This window comes from Ursus arctos, unplaced genomic scaffold, assembly GCF_023065955.2.
Source record: "Ursus arctos isolate Adak ecotype North America unplaced genomic scaffold, UrsArc2.0 scaffold_1, whole genome shotgun sequence".
Classification (NCBI taxonomy): domain Eukaryota; kingdom Metazoa; phylum Chordata; class Mammalia; order Carnivora; family Ursidae; genus Ursus; species Ursus arctos.
Window position 1 is genome coordinate 46,584,380 of NW_026622763.1, and position 21,913 is coordinate 46,606,292.

Here is a 21,913-nt window from a genome sequence, read left to right on the forward strand (position 1 = left end):
AATTGGTTCCTTTGACCACATCAGAACGAAAATTTTGTTTATATTTAAAAATCCAGTAAGGAAAATCTCCCTGGGGAAAGCCACAGAGCCTCTGCTATTCCCCTTTGGGCTTCGACTTCTAGGAAGAATTTTAAACCAAGTAATAATACCTCAGCTTCTTCTTGCTCTTTTTTAAGACGATCTAACATCTGTTGAAATTCTAACTCCTTTTGCTTCGCTTCTTCGATGTTTGCCTGGTTCTGTTCTTCATAGGCCATGGCAACCACAGCAAGGATCAAGTTTATTAGATAAAAGGAGCCCAGAAAAATCACCACAACAAAGAAGATCATGTAGGTTTTCCCAGCAGCACGCAGTGTCTAGGGAAAAACGGAAATCGTTATTTCAGTAACACAAAGATCTTTGGTAAATTATTTCAACTTGAATAGCATATTAGGCATGGAGAAGGTAGGAAGGTTCGATATAATCCCATGTTATAAAAAATATAAAGAATAAAATTATATCTCTAAGGAAAACAATCAGCATTAAAATGCACACATTTTCAGTACAAAGGCTGTAGCACTCTATTAAATTTATATTAAAATTAGGTATGATTCTTTACTATTTTTAAGATGAATAATCCTGCTTTTTTTTTTATCCATAGTCTGAAAATTACTCAAAAACTAGCTGCTCTGCTCATTTTCAAACTAGAGGACCAGATAATATCTATAGTCCCTTTTACTGATAAAATTCTATTTTTACCAGGAAGTATTAATGATGATGTAATTATGTTCACACAAAGTAGATAGCTTTACTGAATGATCTTATCTGCTCATCTACTCTTATATTTACTCCTCATTAACATGTATTAAAAAGTTTTGAATGCAGTATATGGTAAAAAAAATTCAAATGGTATAAAAAACTATTACATGAAAAAGATCTCTCTTCTATCTCTGATGCCTCCTCATTCCCCTTTTCTATCAGTTATTGTTGTTACAATCTCTTTTCTGTGATAAATTTTTAGTAGTGGGATTGTTAAGTTAATGGATATATTCTTTTTAATTTTCATAGGAGTCCTGTGTTACACTCCGCAGTGGTTCCCAGCAACGTGTGAGAAAGTCTGCCTCCCCACATCTCAGCCAGACAGCGTCTCTCTTTTGATCTCCATCATTCTAACCAGTATGAAATTAGATGTCACTCTAGTTTTAATTGGCATGTCCTTAATTTTGAGTAAAACTGAGCATCTTTGTATATACTTAAAGTTGTCTGTATTCCTTTTTTCCTCTGAAGTACATATTTAGAGAATTTCTATATTCATTTATAATATTATCAGAAATTAAGTAAACATAAAACAGGCCAAAAGAAGAATCTGGCAATCCTGAGAGAAGTGATTCATTTTTATTTATAATACAGAATAACCATTTTCATCTCCTTCCTCTTGGGGTTGGGCGCTGAGAATACGTTAAGTGAAAAGCTGCAGCCCACAGGCCCAAAAGGATCACATCTGAGCTGGAGGAGAATTAACAATTACATGTGAATTAACATGTGAATTAACAATTACAGCACAAGTGATGGATAGACTGAGGAATATTCAAAGGGCATGGAGGTCTAGGGGGAGGAGCAATTGAGTTGGGACAGGAATATTCAGAGAATTGAGTCTTCAATTCTTCTATTAGTTTTCTAGGGCTGCCATAACAAAATACCCCAAACTGGGCAGCTTACACAACAGCAATGTTATTTGCTCACAACATTCTGATATTTGGAATATCAAAGTGTTGGCGTGTTGGATTTCTCCTGAGGTTTCTCTTCTTGACTGGCAGATGGCTGCCTTCTCACTGAGTCCTCACGCGGTCTTTTCTCTGTGTGTGCACACATGCTGGTGTCTCTCAGGTCCTAATCTCCTCTTCTTGTAGGGACACTAGTTAGATTGGAGTAGGACCCACCCAAACGCCTCATTTCAATTTAGTTACCTCTTTAAATTCCTAACTCCAAAAATAGTCATTCTAAGGCACAGAGAGTAAGGACTTTACCACATGGATGGGAGGGGATACAATTTAATTCATTAACAACTGTACATGGGAATTCAAAAACTAAAGCATGATAAACCTAGGAGAGCCTGTTGTTTCGGGCATCCAAGCAGGGCAGCATGTGCAGAAACCAGCGTGGACAGGAGAGCTATTAAGAGCCCATGACAGTGTATTTCCTGCTATTCACTTAGCACCCCATGGGATGCAATATTCAGAAAGGGGGAAAGGGAACTAGTGATCAAATAAGCCAAGAAAGGACAAGACAACAATTTATGATTTTAAGAATTATCCACTCTAACAGTGCTGGAAGTAAAACATGTCTAATTTTAGTGATAATAGTGTTTTGTCCTTTCTAAATTGAATAAAATATCTCACATAAAGTCTGGCAAGGAACATCCACCAGCTTTTTATGCCATTCAAAAATACAATGAATGTTTCTCTTGGCACTCACCTGTTGGTAAAGGTTTTCCCAGTAATCCTGGGTCATTAGCCGAAACAAGGCCAAGAAGGCCCAACTGAAAGTGTCAAAGCTCGTGTAGCCATAATCAGGGTTTCTGCCAGCTTTCACGCACCTGTACCCTTCCGGACACTGACTATATACGAAAAAGAACATCCAAGTTAGAATGTTTCCAGGATGCAAGTTAAAGAGTACTACAGAACAGTTAGATATTCTAGGTTCCTTTTCTGGGGGGACAATATCGAATAATGATTAAGAACACATTATTTGGAAGCAGGAAGAACTGGGTTTGAATCCCATCCCTATGATTTACTAGCTGGTGACTTTGTCAAATTACTGAACTTCTCCAAGGCACAGTTCACTCTTTCTGTGAGAAGAGGATAACACCTACCTCAAAAAGTGAAGATTGTCATTAAGTTTAAAAAAGATAATATATGCCAATTACCTAGCCTGGTTCCTGTATATACAAAGCATTTAATAAATGGTACCAGCTATTAGCATCATCATTAAAACTTGGAAACTTCCACCAGATGCCAAATAATAGTTCTTGCACCATAAATATTGATAAATAGGCCTCCACCAAAACTGCGTTCCCCCAAATTATTCTTGGAGTAAATTAGAACAAAAAATTGCCTAAACAGAGCAATTGTGTAAGTTCATAAAGATTTGTAGCTTTATGACATTTTTCTAAAATTGGTGGATTGCTATCCATGATGCCACTGAACAGTGTTCTGAGCTGTCTCTGGGAGCAGCAACCTTATTTGTTTAATGTTCCCAGTATACACAGAGTCTGGTGAAGAAATATCTGGTCAGGGGGAGAACAAGAACAAAGGCTCTGCGGCAGAAATGAAGTTGGTGTACAGGGGAAACTGCAAGATGCGTATTTCACATAGATAGGAGATTCTTAAAATATCTTTACCCAAGTCCATGGTTTCCTTTTGTTTGGACTAGCCAAAATGTCACTGCATTCAGTCATCTATGAGTCATTCTTGATTGGAAAAAGAGTAGAATTTGGGAACAGAACGTTGATTCTGTCACTCTTCTTTCCAGAAAGAAGAAAGACTTGAAACTATCCAGCCAACTTTTGTTAGGGTTTTCCAGAAGTAACATTTCTACTTTCTTAAGATTTATATGACTTGTGTCTTGTTTCACTTCAAGCCCTACCTCCAAGTTTTGCTTTCAGAAGTATGTATTAACCAGAAATGTTTTAAAGTTTGGGCTCACTGTGGGACAGAATAATGCCATGAAATATATGAAAACAATATAAAATCAAAGGTTCTGATTAAAAAAAAAACTGATTGGATATGCTTTTCCTTTTTTTGTAGACTTTTGACTAAAAATAAATATTACTTACCCTGAATCTGTGCTCAAACCACAAAGGAGAGCATCCTTAGATCCCTCCAAGTAATAAAAATATTCTGTTTAGGAAGAAATTCAACAATATAACATTAGAGAGTGACACAGAAGATAGGTTAATTAGTACAGACATATTCACACACATTCAGGCCCAGTCTCAGGCAATGTGCATTCACTTATTTATTATATTCTCATATATTGTCCCTCAAATACTTACTGATAACCTCTTATAGGCCAGGCAGTGAATATAATAATAGAAGCATGATAAACAAGATCATTAGTTTTATGGATCTTTCTTTATGTATAGGTAAGGGTGGAAATTGGGGGCGGAGAAGGACAAATAAATAAACAAACAAATAAACAAGATATTTTCAGATTGTGCTAAATGTCCTAAAGAAAATAAGACAATGTGATAAAATGTGGTCAGGGAAGTCCTTTTTCAAGATATGAGATTTGAACTGGGGCCTAAATGCTACAACGAAGCCATCCATCCAAAGACCCTGGTGAAGAGATATTTTGGCAGGGTGAAGAGCAGGAGCAAAGGCCCTGAGGCAAAAGTGAAGTTGGTATATGGCAGAAACAGCAAGATAGGCAGCCTGGCTGTAGTGTAGTGAGTGGAGAGGACTATGGGGGCAGAGGTGAGCAGGGGTCAGATGATGTAAGCCTTTGCATGTTATGAAGGAAGTTTGGATTTTAAGTAGGGTTACAAGTAACAGAAGTGGGAGGTAGAAATGGGAGATAATCAGCATTTTAAAACGTCACTCTGGTTGTTTTGTGGACTGTGGACTATAAGAGAGCAAGTGTGAAAGCAGGGATATGACTTAAGTGACTACAGTGAGAGGCGACATGGCTAAAACTCAGAGTAGCTATGTCCATGGAGAGAAGGGGATGAAAAGAGAGTGCAGAGGATTTGCTGCTGGAGTCGGAGTGGAGGTAGAGAGGACACAGGAATATGATCATCAAGTAGATAGTTTTCAAAGCCATGGGACTTGAGTTACCAAAGAGAAAGTATAGCTCAGAAAGGGAAGGGGAGAAAAGAGAAAGAAGGGAGCCCCTAGCTGAGCCGCAAAGTCTTCTAGAAGAGGTGGAGCCAGCAAGGCCATACTATAAATGGACACAACCTGTCTTCTGAAATTCTCCCGTTTATTTAAAACCACTATTTACGTAGGACTTAGGAAGTTTCAAACATTGAGGCTATGGCAGTGAGCTACATGCACATTTCCTCATCACGGTACCCTCTGTGTCCATTTTCAGGCGCAAGGGATCTCATAATCTCTTCCTCCGTGCACTACCAAGGCTTATTGTTAAGACAGGGAGCTGATCCAACCACACACACTAAATGTATGAAGAACTAACAAATATCCATGCTTTTTAATAAGGGTCCATCTTCCTATTTGGCTCAAATCAAAGAAATAAAGATGTAATTATTAGGAGGCCTTTGGAGTGATAGTGGAAGAAAGACTTTGAAGTCAGATATACTTGGATTTGAATGTTACTTCTACCCCTTCCTATGTAGGTGAATGATCTTACCACTTACCACTTACTAACTTTAATGGTTAGCCACTGCCACTGCAACTGTAAAATGTGCTTAGAATGCCCGCTTTGTAGAGATGTTGAATCGGATAGTGCATGTAAAGTACTTAACCCAGTGATCCACACATTGTACAGAGCTGCTCAGAGAGCAGCAGCTGTCATGATTAAACTATTAAACAATTCCAGATAAGATTAACTGACTGATTTACACACCATTTTGTGTACAAATCTTAGAAGACACAAATGAAACAATAAAGCCTCTTAGTTTGAGGTGAAAATTTAGGTGAGAATGCACATGAACAACTTTTTGGAAAAACTCCTGTGCCTGAGGTAGGGCGGGCATGACGGAATGAGAATGGAGGAGATGTAGATGCAATTTTTGGTACATAAGCTTCCAAGATATTTTTGTTATGCAAGGCTTACTTTAGAATTATCCTTTAAAGTACCTCTGGCTCACGTTTACCAACCACTGAAGAGCTGCTTTGTAAGAATGGGCTCTAGAGCTGCCCGTACTAGCACATGGCAGGTGAAAAGTCAGTACAAGAATGATGAAAGGTAAAGCAATGGCAGTAGCTCACTCTGGTCTTATAGAACACTTTAAGACAATCCCTAAACAAGCAGACATTACATTATTAGAATAATTAGCCTCAAGAGTGTTAAGGTTAACATGTAAAGGGAAAACGTAATGCAAAGAGAAATAAAAACATACGTTCACAGTAAAACTTACGCATGAATGCCCATCATAGCATTATTCACAACATCCCAAAAGTGGAAACAACTCAGAGGTTCATCAATTAATGAATGAATAAACAAAATGTAGTATGTACATACAATGGAATATTATGTAGTAATTAAAAAGAAATGAATTACTGCTGCATGGATAAACCTTGAAAACATGCTGAGTAAAAGAAGTCAGACACCAGGGACCACATATTGTATGATTTCATTTATATAAAATGTTCAGAATAGGTAAACCCATAGAAACAGAAAGTAGATTAGTGGTTGTCAGGGGAGATGAAATTATTCTAAAATTAGTGAGACTTGCACAATGTGAATATATTGTGAATATACTATAAAACACTGAATTGTATACTTTTTAAAAGGGAGGATTTTATAGTATCTGAATTATCTCAATAAAGCTGTTAAATAGATGTAATTCAGTATAATAACAAAGGTTGTGGATAGTAATAGATAAGCCTCAACCTCACAGTAGAAGACATATGGGGATAAAAGGAAATAGAAAATTGCAAAATCCACACAACAAAGATTTGGAACTGACATTCAATTGAGTGCAGATTCTGAGGAAATTTTTTATTAATTTCAAGGCCAATGGTACAGAATGATAAGACATAACTGGTGACCTAAACAGCCCATGATTAGTTTTATCCAAGCTAGTTCAGAAAGACAGCTTTTAGCAACTATGTATGACTTGGGCTTTTGGAGTCAAGGGCTTATTCCTCAACCAAGAGGCAATAAGAAGTCAGCTCTGAGAACAGCAGTGCAGGGGATCAGGTAGAGGCAGAATGCCTGCAGGTGACGCACTGCATTCTGGGAGACTGAATTCTGTGGAGCTCCCCACAAGGAAAGCACTGTAGATAAAGATAGGAAAAGCCCCAGAAGTAGTGTGACTGATATTGTGGTTTTTCCAGGAACTTTTCTTATTAAATGTCAAACACCCAGAAAACAGGAGTATGAGACTTTCTTTACTCCAACAGAACACCATATTAATGTACAATAGCTACTGGAAATTTAGCTACCGACTGTGCACACTTTCCTTCACCTGTAGTAGCAAGAAGGATGTTTGATGAGCATCGAAGTAGACAATGCTTTTGTTGATGACAACAGAAATCTATAAATTGTATGTTTTGAAACATGAGGTTGGACAGTGGGCTCATTTATTTGATAATACATTTAAAAACACCTCCAAAAAAGGCTTTGCTGTAGGCACCAGAAAATACTTTCAGAACATACTCAGGCTCTCTCTCTAGGCTGCCTTTACCATTGTAATTCTTTCATCTCTTCAAGAATCCCAATTCATTTACTTCACCACTTTCTCATAATCTATCAACAAACTCTTGGGTTCAGTTCTTTCCTTGTCCAGTTTAGAATCCAGTAGACACTCATTTTCATCATCATTTACAACTTCTACAACTTCCAATTATTTCTCTCAGTCTCATATTAACCTGGCCCAACCTTAACCACACATGTAATCAAAATAAAAGAACTGGTAGTGATGCTAGTAAAAAAAAGCTAAATTTAAGTAAGTATTGTAAACTGTTAATTGTAAATGTCAACAATTACTCATAAGATATATTACTTTTATGGTATATAAATTAAGGAATAAAATTCTTTGTAAATTGAAAACAAAATTTAAGATTATATCAATAAAAATCAGAAACTGGAAAAATAAGTAAAAATAAAATGGAAGGGAAATATGCTAAATTCCTCATCAAACATTGGTAGTAAAGAAATTATACATTAAATATTTTACTTGAAAACCTTCAGTTTTCTCATTTTAGGCTTCTATATTTTTTTTCTGTTTTCTTTATTTACAGTCTTTTACTTAAGGTTTTATTTGCTTTTATCTTCCCCAGTGAGTAGGAGAGTACTCATTTAGTAAAGTAAGAAAATGATGTATACTCTTCATAAACCAAGGAGAATCCTGACCTTTACTCCCTGATCTTATTCTGCCAAAGGCATATACACTTGGAAGGTTTTCTTGACGTCCCCGCCCCCCCCTCTGGATCTAAGTATCTATTAAGGTTTATGGGTTCACGTGGGCAACATCATACAGACACACTGCAGGTGCTAGACGGAAAGCACAATCTTGTTTGATCTCATTCTCACCCAAATTCATCAACAGCTCTGGCAAGAGAAACTGTGTTAGGGGACAACTGTTCAGAAAACATGCAGTTTGGGCTTTCTGCAAGATATTCTAAAATATACTTGTGAATTAAGCAGACTTTGAGACTGTATAAAGATCAACTCATATGCTTTCCACAGAACTAATTTTGATGAATTAAACTTTGATAGAATGCCACTGGCTAGACCGAGGAAAGCCCTTAGAGCTGTGAAACTCGTCATTGATTATAGGGATAGTGCTCATAAGCTGAGTAAACCATTCTGCTTTATACAAATCTTCAGAAATACTATGTAGCAGACATTTTAATATGTGGTAATTAATATGATTGTTATACCAGGATTTATACAACTATGTATGTTATAGATATGTCTAATACAAATGTAAAAATATAATTATATTATCATATAATAAATAAATTACCCTATAAACCTAAGTATGAATTATACAATAAAACTATAGTATATAGAACACATAATATGTCTTATGATGAAATGTAATGGTTAATATTAAGTCATAGCCAAATTTATTTCTCTAGAGTAAATTTATTCATTTTTATCTTACAGAAATTGGGAATTATGGAACTGTATCATGTGTCATTTAATACCAGAACTGCTAGAAAGCTTAGAACCAGGGAGATTTATGAAAATGTAACAGGACCCAAATGCACACTGCTGCAACTTTCTATATATTTGTGCAATTTTGAAATAATTAAAAGGAAAGCAACATTTCATTGCTGAAAGAGAAGAGTCTTACTTCAACCTATTAACAACTTCAGGGACATTCTTACTTTTATAGTCTTCTTCTTCAAGGGTATCTATTATGCTTTCTAATGTTTCATTATTTTCCAGTGGATCCCGCAGACATTTATGCTTCAGGTTGCCCATGAACAGCTGCAGCCCAATCAGCGCAAACACGCTCAGGCAGAACACAGTCAGGATCATGACATCGGAGAGCTTCTTCACCGACTGGATCAGGGCCCCCACAATGGTCTTCAGGCCTGAACACAGGGGGCAAAAAAAAGTGTTCCTAATGAAATAAAGCCTCTGAATGAGAAATAAAACAAAACACAAGCTTTCCTAGAAATGCATGCATTCTATCAAATCAATGACCTTAAATAACCTCATTTGAAAAAAGCCTACTAGCTCAAAAGGGTAGATTTGCTGTTTTATATATATTTTGTTTCTCTGTATTACAGCAAATGATAAAAATTGTAAACTATTTCCAAAGAGTAACCAAATGGTCAAAATGAATCATTTGGTTGCTCAAACCATACCCATATTTGCTTGTAAAAATAATTTTTAAAAGTGCTAATTTAGTAAATGCTTGTCAAACAAACCATCTCTCTGTAAAGACATTAAAACAAAGAGGCTGAATGGCAGCACAGAGTGACAACTAATTTTCAGTTAAGAAATGGTTTGTTGTGGAAAGCTAAAAAACACAGTACGACATGCGATACCCCCATGCTGATATTTTTTCTTTTATCTCTTTTCCTAATTGTATGAAAAGCAATAAAAACAAATTGAAATTTTCATTCCTGGCTAAACAAAAGGGAAAATGATCTGTTACACAGGAGGGAAAATTTCAAGTTGAGATGTGAGCCAAACGGCCATCTTCATCCTCTAAGACCCATGCAGTTGATTAAACTCAGAGGCTGACTTTTTATAATGATTGTGAAAAACATAAAAAATCAAATTTAATTAAAATTGCATAAGAGAAAGTCGTTCTTGTCTTTCCTCCAAACGATCAAAGTCAGCCCCGGTGTTTAACCCCACTCTCACCTGGAATGACTGAAATTGTTTTGAGTGCTCGGAGAACTCTGAATGTTCTCAGCGCTGAGACATTGCCCAGGTCCACAAACTCTGTCACATATCTGTAATAGGGAGTTCACACACAACACAGTGACAACACACACACAAACAAACGAAGAACAACTCCCAAATAGTTGGAGTTATGAGTGGCCTAATGCTTCACACCAATCACTCCTTACCTGGAATTACAGAAATAGTTTTCAAAGCTCTCAACACTCTGAAAGTTCGAAGAGCTGAAACATTGCCTAGGTTTACAAATTCTGTTAAATACCTGTAGAATTAAATCAGAGTTATTCAGAATTTAGATAGAGTCTATGATACTTACCTGTGCCTTTACTCAAGGTATTGCTTATATTTGGAAAATTCTTATTTAAATGGATAATTCTGCAAGTATTTTTTTCCCTATCACAACTAGTTTAATTTGCTTAGATTTGATTTGACCCCTTTTATGTGAACAGAATACAAATATATTATTAAAATGGTTTCATACACTTAAATGCCTAAATAAACAATCAAATGCTTCAATTATTAGACCTCAACATTATGGTAATGTATATACTTAATATCCTATGAAATGTCAGCAGCAAACCTTGAAAACTGTATGCTAACTGAAAGAAACCAGACACAAAAGGCCACATACTGTATGATTCCATTCATATGAAATATGTAGAATAGACAAATGCATAGATTCAAAACACTGATGAATGGTTTCCAAGGATTAGGGGGAAAAGGGAATAGAAGTGACTTCTTTTGGGGATGATGGAAATATTCTGGAATTAGAGATTACTGATGGTTGCACAGTTTTGTGAACATACTAAACAAAAAAAACCCACTGAATTTTATACTTTAAAAGGGTTAATTTTGTGGTATATAAATTATATCTCAATTAAAATAATGAGACCCCTGAGAAGAGGCAGGCTTCTTTGACACAATGTTGTCTTATCAGCAGGTGGCAGGTACAGCTGTAGCAGTCACGTGACCATGAAAGAGGTCAGTCTGATGGGCAAGGAGATGGGGGGTGGTGGTGAGAGAATGGGAAACTAGAAATCTGAAGACCCTTCCGTATTGTCTAAATTCATCCAATGAACATGCATTACTTTTAAAATTCAAGACGATAGAGAAAAAAATATTGTATCTAGGTTTGAGATTTAAAAAAAACAAGGGAATGTTTCTGGCAAATATACTTGGGAAAAGAACAGCAGAATGAATTATTTTAAATTATATTTTAATGTAGTATTTTTTCCCTTCAAAATAAACTGTGGCTGCAGATGTCATCCACATACAATTCACTGATGTTAGGATTAGTATGCAGTGATAGCCCTTATAAAAAGACTTACTTCTATATTTTAATATACTTATTAACTCTTGACTAGTATAGGTTATAACTAAAGGCCTGAGCTTTTTCTGTGATTCTTACAGGTTTTATTAGTCTTTAAATAAGACATGGAAAAAAGTGTGAACCTTACTTGTACTGCACAGACTATCCATCCAAGTTCTGAGCTGATCAATCTTAATGATGTCATACACTTCTGAATGGGAAATGCTCTCTCTCAAAAACTCATATTTGCCTATCAATGACTAGCTTTCACAGAGCACCCTTTAAATGCAACCTTTACATGCAGGGGATGTCAGATCCCGGGCTTGTTCTTACTGGAATACTGTGCTGTCTGTGATTCTCTTAAGTTTGCCATTTCAAGAAACTGAATGTACTTACGCAAAAACAATGACGACAAAATCGAGCCAGTTCCATGGGTCACGAAGGAAAGTGAATTCTCCTACACAGAAGCCTCTTGCAAGGATTTTGACAAGTGACTCAAAAGTATATATTCCAGTAAAAGTGTACCTAGACACCAGAATCCAATGGGATATTAAATATGAGGAGAATACAACACCATGTAAATCTTTATTTTTTCTAATCAACCGAAGAAAGGCATCTATTGGAGTATGGCTGTTGGTTTATGGATCCACTCTATTAGAATAAACTACAGTAAAGATATTTCCAGAAAATCTTAAAGTGTCCATATTAGAAACTCTCACAGAACGTAGACGTATTCAAAATTACTGAGAACATGGTATTAAAACTGCCTGGAAATGTCCTACATTACTCCTATCGGAAAGACACATGTCTAAGAACAAGGAAGGACATCTGACACATTTATTCTTCTAGAAAAGACTGTAGCATCTCATTATTCTATTCTACTGGTAGCAGGTTAATACCACGGAGGAAGAAAAAATAATTGAAAGAAAAGCAACTGCAGATAAACACCACAATTTTTAGAGCTGCAGTAACTTTGTGGCAGGAAAGGAGAGAAATAAAATAACACAGAGACCATATTAAAATGTATTTATACCCACTTACTCTACATTCTTGGTCCATTCTGGAGGGTTACTCATGGTCATAAATATGCAGTTGGTCAGAATAGTGCACATGATAAGCATGCTGAATAAGGTAGCTTAGAATCAAGGAATATGATAAAGAATACAGCGGGGGCTCTGAATACTTGATAACGACACTTGTTAAAATGCTAACAACTTTTTCCTAGAAAATAATTCTATATGAGTTCATAACTCTTTTTTAATCTCTTTAAACAAGGGAGTAATATATAATTTATTCTAAGATGTTAAAATTGCCATTCTCCCAATTTTCTCACAGACTTGCACCAAATTATATATTGAAATTGGTAAACCAAAACCAGAGTCTTTTGAGGTACAAAAAAAGGACTAAAATCTACATTTGAATAAATAGCAAAAACCACATTTTGTTTATTTTTTTTAAGATTTTATTTATTTGAGAAAGAGAAAGCATGAGCAGGGGAGGGCAGAGGGAGAAGGAGGCTCCTCACTGAGCAGGGAGCCCGATGCTGGGCTGGATCCCAGGACCCCAGGATCATGACCTGAGCCGAAGACAGATGCTTAACTGACTGAGCCACCCAGGCGCCCGGCAAAAACTACATTTTAAAGAACCAATGCCAGTAATCATTTTAAAAAGGATATGAGTGTACTAAAATCTTAATAGATATTCTTCTTAGAGGACTGAAAGGAGACAGCATGTACAAAGCAGGGGTGGCATTGAAACGGAAGATCGCTTTCCCTTTGTTCAATACTATGAAAGTCTGTGGAAGAAAAAGAAAACAGCGTGAAATTGAGAACCCAGTGTTTCATCCTCTCACGTTTATATCAGCAGTCTACCGCATCTGCATGTGGTAGGGTCATATTAAAGAAACACTGCCATCAGACTCAAGCAACGTGATATCACTGCCATTAACGCAGCTGTTTAGGTCGCGTTGGCCAATGAACTCCATCCATTTCTTCTTAGTAAATTAAGAAGTGAGCCATTTGTAAGCATAAATTGCCTAGAGCTCCCAAAATATAGTGTCTTCTCTTTTTCATATCCCTTTAACACCCAAATCCATAACAGTACGTTGTGGCCACTGGAATTAGTTTAGAACACAATTTCCTTCTTTCATTTCACTGCATTTTAAGCAAACTAAATAGAAACCAGCTATCTCTGATTTTTGCCATAACACCTTGAGAATTTTAATACTTTTTGGCTATTATCATGATTAATAGCAAGTGTTCCAAAATATGAGTCCTTTCAAAAACATATTTTCATAAATTTAAGGAATATTAGAGTTAGAAGAATCCTATTACCCAGTTCAATTTTCCTATTCTAGATATAATTCTAATAACAGCTAAAATAAAAGAGCACAAATTAAAAGACTTGCTTGCTCGTACCCACAGTAATTTTTAAAAATAATACAAATGAACCAAATATCCTTGAAATGTGTTATGTAACCATTGCATAATAAGTGACATTCTCCATGGTTTTGGTATTTAGTTAAAAATTTAAACACCCAAACAAATAAACAGCAACAACAAGAAAACATTAACAAAACCAAAGATATTTGCTGGGAAACCAGGAAGACCAAGTTCAAATCTTTGTCTTATTTTTCTATAATTGGCAGGCAAATTACCTATGCTATTGAGAAGATACTGACTTGGTCTTTTGTTGTTGTTTAATATGAATTTTATATAAGTTTATGAATGGGCTTCTGGGAATAAATATTTTTCACCAAATTGGGCACCTAAGTTCAAGTATGTTGCTTTTTAATTATATGTGGCAGTGTTCTCAAGAAAATGAATCAGAATCTACTATTTTCAGATGTTCTCTTATAGTTCTGGTGACTTTCACTATACTGGTTATGCCTAAACATAACTTAACATAAAGTTCACTTTTACACTTAAAATTCATTTTAAAATCAAAATCTAGTCTTAGAAACCACTGTTTTCTTAAATCTTGATACACTGTGCTTTTTAAAATTCATTCATCCATTATATTCTGCAATTGTGTAGTGAGTAACTATGGCATACAAGGTGATAAAAAGGCATTTGAACATAAATGAGGCATGGGTTTTGCATTCAAGAAACTTCCTAGAAAAGTGATGCATACACAATAACTCGGACACAAGGCAAGATGTGACAAGTATAATACAGAGAAATACAAATGGAAGAGTGTGACAGTATGGAGGGGACAGGGTCACACGTGTGTCAGAATTACTAGGGAGACTTCTTGAACCAGAGGTCAGCTGAGCTAACATGAAATCACAACATTATTGCCTAGACTTGGCCAGATCAGGTTACCTTGCACTTGAAATTTTCACAAAAAAGAATTCATTTGCTATTTTTAATTTTAAGTTCCCAATGTTTTTTAAATCACAAACTTCTCTAGCAATATCTGGGTTTACTCACACCCAGGAGTTGATTATAGGTAGGAAAAATAAGTAAACCTAATGAAATTTGAGAGATTGGTATAGGTCCCTTTAGTAAATTCTAAAATCCTACTATGAGATGCACAGATGTCAAAGTCTGAATAAATTCTTTCAATTTTGCTCATTTAAGAATTTGTTGAACATAAAATTAGAAATTATGGTGCCTAAAGAGCATATGCTTTGGTTTGGACAGATGTGATTCTAAATATCAGATCCACCCTTTAGCAGCCTGAGAGCCAGTACTTACTGCCTGTAAAGCTCTTTAAGTTTCTGGCACATTGTAAATTCTTAGTCAATGTTGGAAGCAGCTGCTGAAATGATAGGCAACATATAAAGCACAGAAGATATGAAGATAACAAGACATTGTACCTGTCTTCTTAATACCCATAGCAGAGGGTGATTGGGAATTCATTCTTTCTTAAAGACATAAATTTTCACTTATAATAAAAGCACTGCATAACACTATTAAAAAGTACTTATATATTCATCACACATAAAAATGAAGCCCTAACTTCTATCATTAATTAAGTGTTCTTTGTTTTAACAAAGCATTGATAATTACACTCAATACAAATTAAAGTCTGAGCCCAAGTTAAATTTGGGGTCATTAAGATTTTAATCCAAGCAATAATTATAATGTGGCAGAAATAAAGTTTTGTCAATTAGTGTGAATAACTTACAACATGAAGTTAACCCTAAAGTTGCAAGCAAAAGTCAAAACTACTTTTATCAAGAATGTTTGAGGAGCTAGGCATAAAATTTGATCATCTAAAGCTCCAAACCAAAAGAAAATAAAAAGACTTGGTTATCCCTTTAGGTATTTGTTCACATGTCAAGAATAGAGAACCATGAAAAACAAATTACTTTGTCTGACCTACTTGACTCAACTATAGTGATGCTAATGTGGGTTAGGCTTTTGATGTCCCTGGTGTTAACACTATTTGAAAGGAACTGGGGACAAGAGGAAGGGTTGGAGTCCCATCCTAAATGTTCTCTATTAACTTAGCGTTATCACATAGCTAACATTATTCCATTAGTTAATAAGTCTATAATCCTCCATTCAGATGCAAACATTTTCTCCTTATCTCCCATGTCACTTTAATCCAATATTAGTATATATCTCCGACTCATGGGTTATCCCGGAAAGATTCCTTTCCTCCTTAAGGGGTGGCTGGCTAAATAACATCCAGGCCCCCTTTGGAAATAGGAAATGTAGTAGGTATCCATGCTGAGCCAGGAGTTTCTCAGGATGAAGTAAGAAGTAAAATGAGAAAGTACTTTTTATTATGCCTGTCTCATTAATTACTCATCATTATTTCATTCACTTTTGTAAAGTTGTTAGCATAGTGGTTGCAATACAACAGAAACTAAATTATACTAAGAGATGTTGCCCAATAGAATATCCCAATAGGGGAACCAACTTGAATTTTAAAAATCTACAACTTCTAGGGTATAACATTTTACACGTCTTAATTTCCCCAAGCCCTCTCTCATCTAAAAATAGGGTATTACTTCCTTTCTCCCATTATAATAAATGTGTGCTAATTTATATAAAGAGTCTGGTGCCTGACACAGAGATCCTCAATATATATTAGCACTCTTCCTTTCTGTGTCAGAATACTGATGGATTAATTAGCATGCTGCGTAATACTTCAAGGCCTTCACAGGTATTCTGTTTTTTGTTGTTGTGCTGCCCGCCTGTTGAGATGCTGGTTTTAATGTGAAATAAAATATTAGGTATTGCTATTCATGGCAACTACCACTAAGGCAGATGTGTTTCTATTGTCAAAATATAACTTGTATTTTATATTTCTCAAGATATTTAAAATATGTTCTACTCTATCTTACTCGCTAGACATCTTATCAAGAAATATTCCCTTTTGGGGACGTCTGGGTGGCTCAGCCAGTTGGGCATCTGCCTTCAGCTCAGCTCCTGATCCCAGGGTCCTGGGATCGAGCCCTGAATTGGGCTCCCTGCTCAGCAGAGAGCCTGTTTCTCCCTGTGCTCCTCTCCCTGCTTGTGCTCTCTCTCTCTCTCTCTCTCTATCAAATAAATAAATCTTTTTAGCAAAAGACAAAGAAATATTCCCTTTTATTTATATTTTAAACAAATCAAAATGTTTTTATTTTATTATTTTTTAAAAGATTTTATTTATTTAATTTGAGAGAGAGGGAGAGCACACACAGAGAGGAGGGACAGAGGGAGAAGGGGGGGGAAGGAAACTCCCCACTGAGCAGGGAGCCCAGCCCCGGGGTGGGGGGGAGGTGTGGATCCCAGGGCCCTTAGATCATGACCTGAGCTGAAGGCAGACACTTAACCAACTGAGCCATTCAGGCAGCCCAAAATATGTTTTTAAGTGGACTTTATTCTGCCTTTCTTGACGTTTCTAAGTCTACAGGAACTATATTGGCAAAGCAATGTTGGACAAGTTATGGAACTGCTGATAGAATCCTTTACAGACTTCTGGTCAACTTTGACTTCAATTTGGCTGTGTCTTCTACCGTGTCAGAAATGTTTTACTTCTCATTTTCTCAAGAGAATAAACTTTATAGCAGTTGTTTCCAACTTTCTCCCATTTTCCTAAAGTAATAAACACCTTATCAGCTCTGCTACTCTCAGCATTTGACCTTCAGAAGGCAATTTCCAATTCCCTCGCTATGGAAACTATTGACATCAGTTAACGTGGATTTCCTTGGAGGCGCCTGGATTCAGTACATTATTGCATTACTTCAACATTATCAGGACTCTTCAAATCCAATTTCTCTTTGCCCCTCAAGTCTCTCCACTGTTCTAACCACATACAACTGACCAGGAGCTTGTATCTTATCTGTTAACATCTGCAACTAGCTACAGCATTATTCCAACCCTCGGGACTTTTCCCGAGAATAATTTTTCTTTACTTTTAAGGTGCTGTTTATACCCTATGTGAAAAAGGTTTTCAATGTATTTGGTGCCTCAAGTGACCATATTTCTGGTGGAAAAAATTTAAAATTTCTCAGCATGAATGTACTGCTACCCACTTCCTTTTTTTATTTGCCCCCCACCACCATCTTGCTTTAATTTCCATCCCCTAACACAAACTGCTTGCAAGAGGTTACCAGCTTCTTCTCTTCACTCATTCCAATAGCCTTTCTTTATCCTCACCTTTCTGAATAATTTTATGAGATACTCCCTCCCCTTCTGTTTTGAACAATGGAAAATCTTCAGATTTATGTCCTACCTCTCTGACCACTCGGACTCCTCTTTTCAATACCCTAAATGAAGCAGAAGTCTAAATGCCATTACTAGTTGAATGATCTTATATAGTCCCATGATTCAGCTGTCACCTGCATGCAAATGCATTCTGGACAGAGGTCAGGTCTTAGTTCTCAAATTGACAGTAATTTTATTCCTACAGGTATACATTTATGTCATGTCCAAAAAGGCAGAACATTATACTGAATATTTTGAAAGATTAAGGATATCAAAATAATATGCCGGTGAAAGAACCAGTTCTGATGAAAAATTAAAAGTACATATTCTGAATATCCTACATATGTATTTAACTGAACATTTTTGTCATGATGTGGTTTTTTCACTAACTTCCACTTAATCTCAATTTAAAATATCTCCCTGAACAAAAGAAGCAGAGACCACACTACTGCAGTCACAATAAACTCACTTTTTTGTCTGCATAGTAGGGATCCAGGTCCTCCAGGGGCTCTGACACCATGCCTGGGGGAATGTCCCCATAGATGAAGGGCAGCTGTTTGCCAGCTTCCAAGTCACTGCTTGGCGTTGGGCCTTCTTCATCATCATCTTTCTTTTCTTCTTTGGGTTCCTTTGTTTTTCCTTCAGCAATACGTTGTTCAATGAGGGCGAGAGACTGTTTTGTAAAGTAGACAAAACTCTGAGGTCCTGGGGGAGGCAACGTTGCCATCTTTTCATCCTGTATATTTTATTTCCCCTTCAGCTCCTTACATAAGAGGCCTAAGTGGGAAAAAGGAAATTAAGTGTTAACTGTTTGCCAGCCAGAAATGGTACATTTAAAATAATAATACACAGATTTGGGGCCGCCTGGGTGACTCAGCTGGTTAAGCGCTGGACCCTTGATTTCAGCTCAGGTCATGATCTCATGGTCATGAGATGCACCTGCCTCTGGCTCCTTGCTCAGTAGGGGAGTCTGCTTGAGATTCCCTCTCTCTCCCACTCTCCCTCTGCCCCTCCCCCTCCAGTCGTGTGTGTGTGTGTGTGTGTGTGTGTGTGTGTGTGAGAGAAAGAGAGAGAATGTGTGTGTGCATGCACGAGCATCTTGAAACAGATTTTTGATTTCAACTATAAGAAGTAATGTGTTCACAGAATTATGTTGAATTAGCATTTATTAGTGACTTATGCACGAGAATTATTTTCCGCACTCTCTACCATCTTTATCTTAAAATTTGAACTTAACATTCCCTAGTTTTTAAAGCAAAAAGGTGACAACTTAATGAAAAAAAATCTATTCCCTTAAGTTTTCATCTGTATGCATTTTTAATGCAATTCAATTAACCTTCATTTAAAATTCTTTACGGGGCTCCTGGGTAGCGCAGTCCTTAAGCTTCTGCCTTCAGCTCAGGGCGTGATCCCTGCGTTCCGGGATCCAGTTCCACATCAGGCTCCTCTGCTGGGAGCCTGCTTCTTCCTCTCCCACTCCCCTGCTGTGTTCCCCCTCTCGCTGGCTGTCTCTCTGTCACATAAATAAATAAAATCTTAAAAAATAAATAAATAAATAAAATAAAATTCTTTACGACAGTGCTTCTGATAGTGCCACTCCCCAGGTTCTCTTGCCTCTCTGATCACCTGGTCCTCTTCTGTCTTAATCTCAAAACATGCTCACAAGCCTCTGCTTCTCTCTCTTGGGGAAACTCATTTCTGTGAAATGAGGTGATGGAAAGATTGTTCTATTCTATTTTGCATATTTACATGTTCTTACAATTACATATCCCTTTAGAAATCAGAAAAAAAATATGCTCATTTTGAATTCAAAACAGTTTGGGACAATATTTTAGGAAGAACAAAGAAAAGAAATTTGGACCATATCCATGATAAATTCAATTTAAAAATTAAAAAAAATTGGATATGCATTCAAACTATGACTTCCCTAAATAACTTATATGTGTATACAAAGCTTATAGAAAAAAAAATACAAAATAAAAAAGTCAAGTTTCTATATATTATTCTTTTGGAATGTTCTAACTAAAAAAAAGCATAAAAAATAATAGTTCTTATTACAAAAATAACAAAGGATATCAAAATAATATAACGGTGACAGAACCAGTTTTGATGAAAAATTAAAAGTATATATTCTGAATGAATATCCTACATATGTATATCATTATTTCAATGAGTCAGGGTAACTTTGTAACTTCTCCATTAAAAAATAAAAATGAGTCTTTTTTTAAAATCTTTTTACATTAAGATTGCCTCAGAGTCAGGACACACCAACATCTACTATGTCAACCCACTGTGAATGGCTAGAAAAGCTGCATAGTAAGTAATATCACCAAACCCAGAGGGAGAGTGAACTAAGAGAAGCCATGGTCTGCTCTTTTATTTTCCAAAGCTAAATACAAAAATTAAGCAAATCACAGTAGTGACAACAGAGATTACATAGATTCAGAAAAAGAGATGGGAGTAGCTAAAACTGTTCTTTTCCAGGTTTCTCCTATTTCCATATCAAATAAAATAAACTTCAATTATGTTTAGAACAAACTGGATGACTTTTACCCTTAGTTATTTGGGCACAGTATAAGAACACTCCTTACCAGAAATCTACTTATTTTAAAAGGACCTTAGTAGCCTTTTAGAAACTGTACCTCCTCGATCTGAGAAATGAGGCAGTGAGGGCAGTTTTCTCTTGGGTTTAGGAGATTCTGCAACACTTCTGGAAATCATACAGGGGAGGGGAAGATTACTTCCCTCAAAAGACTTTCAGTCTGCACATACCTGGTCTGTGGGAGAAAAGATGGCGGAAGAACTGGTATTTTTGTACACCCTACACTCACCTGGAGGTGTTACCTCTTTCAGGAATTATTTGACAAATTCAGGTAAGTAGATGTCATGGGCTCTGATGTCCAATTCTCAGTTGCACTATCCCTATTCCCTTTTCCCTTCTTTGTCTTCCCCTCATTCTCTAGTTATGCACACCCACAACATACAGGTTCTGATTCACTAAGGCATATACAAACAGCAGGGCTGGTGGGTGGTTCACGTCACTGGTACCATGGATAATTTCTAGGTGAGGCTAAAGTGAAGGAAGACACTAAGCATCTGCTTACAATCACGGTCTTGGAAAGTAAGCTGAAGAGACTCAGATCAGATTCCATCAGCATCCTCTAGGTTGGAGGGTATAGGGGAAGTCACTACCTCCTATCTGGACGATGGGAATAAATAATGTGTATAAACTTTTCAAGGAGAGTTCTACAATATTTAACAAAAACCTTAAATATGTTAATTCATTTTTATTTCCAAATAACCTTCCTTCTAGGATTTATCCAAAAGCAATAATCTCAGATGTCTTCAAACATTTATGAAGATGTTTACTGCAATCTTTCCATAATATTGAAAGATTATAATTAACCTAAAAGCCTAATAGGGTTTCATTAAATAAAAAATGAACATATAACGAAAACTGAGTGGCATTTAAAGAACACTTTTAAAGACTATTTAATGAATTATAAAAATCTTACAATGGATAATTAATGTGTGTTACACACACACATTCCTGTATATTCATCTCAATTTTTAAAATGTATAGAAAGTCTGAAATTACATGCACACAATATATTCAATGAAGGTTATTAACAGCTGAGGAATCATGGGTTATTTTTATTACTTTCTTTGTACTTTTATTTTTCAAATTTTTATAATGAAGATGTCATGCATTTTTTTATTTTAATATTTTTTTATTATATTATGTTAGTCACCATACAGTACATCCCTGGTTTCTGATGTAAAGTTCGATGATTCATTAGTTGCGTATAACACCCATTTTTATCCAAAAAAGTACTTTGAAAGATGCATTTAAATTTATTTGACCTGAATTTAATAAATTTAACAAAATCAATAAATATTTATTATGTTTAATTTAAAATTTTGAAAAATA

At 36.0% G+C, this 21,913-nt stretch overlaps 1 protein-coding gene across 1 annotated transcript in view; it reads right to left on the reverse strand.

Annotated features, from left to right (window-relative positions):
* Nucleotides 1-21,913, reverse strand: part of SCN9A (sodium voltage-gated channel alpha subunit 9) — a 164,950-nt gene that overhangs the window by 80,183 nt on the left and 62,854 nt on the right. Inside the window, exons 2-10 of the mRNA XM_026492633.4 lie at nucleotides 18,452-18,759; nucleotides 13,015-13,133; nucleotides 12,380-12,469; nucleotides 11,735-11,863; nucleotides 10,200-10,291; nucleotides 9,000-9,209; nucleotides 3,815-3,878; nucleotides 2,455-2,596; nucleotides 150-356 (exon numbers count right to left, since the gene is read on the reverse strand). Of these exons, the coding sequence (XP_026348418.1) occupies nucleotides 150-356; nucleotides 2,455-2,596; nucleotides 3,815-3,878; nucleotides 9,000-9,209; nucleotides 10,200-10,291; nucleotides 11,735-11,863; nucleotides 12,380-12,469; nucleotides 13,015-13,133; nucleotides 18,452-18,709 (1,311 nt within the window). The 5' untranslated portion in view covers nucleotides 18,710-18,759. The remainder of the gene's footprint in view (nucleotides 1-149; nucleotides 357-2,454; nucleotides 2,597-3,814; nucleotides 3,879-8,999; nucleotides 9,210-10,199; nucleotides 10,292-11,734; nucleotides 11,864-12,379; nucleotides 12,470-13,014; nucleotides 13,134-18,451; nucleotides 18,760-21,913) is intronic.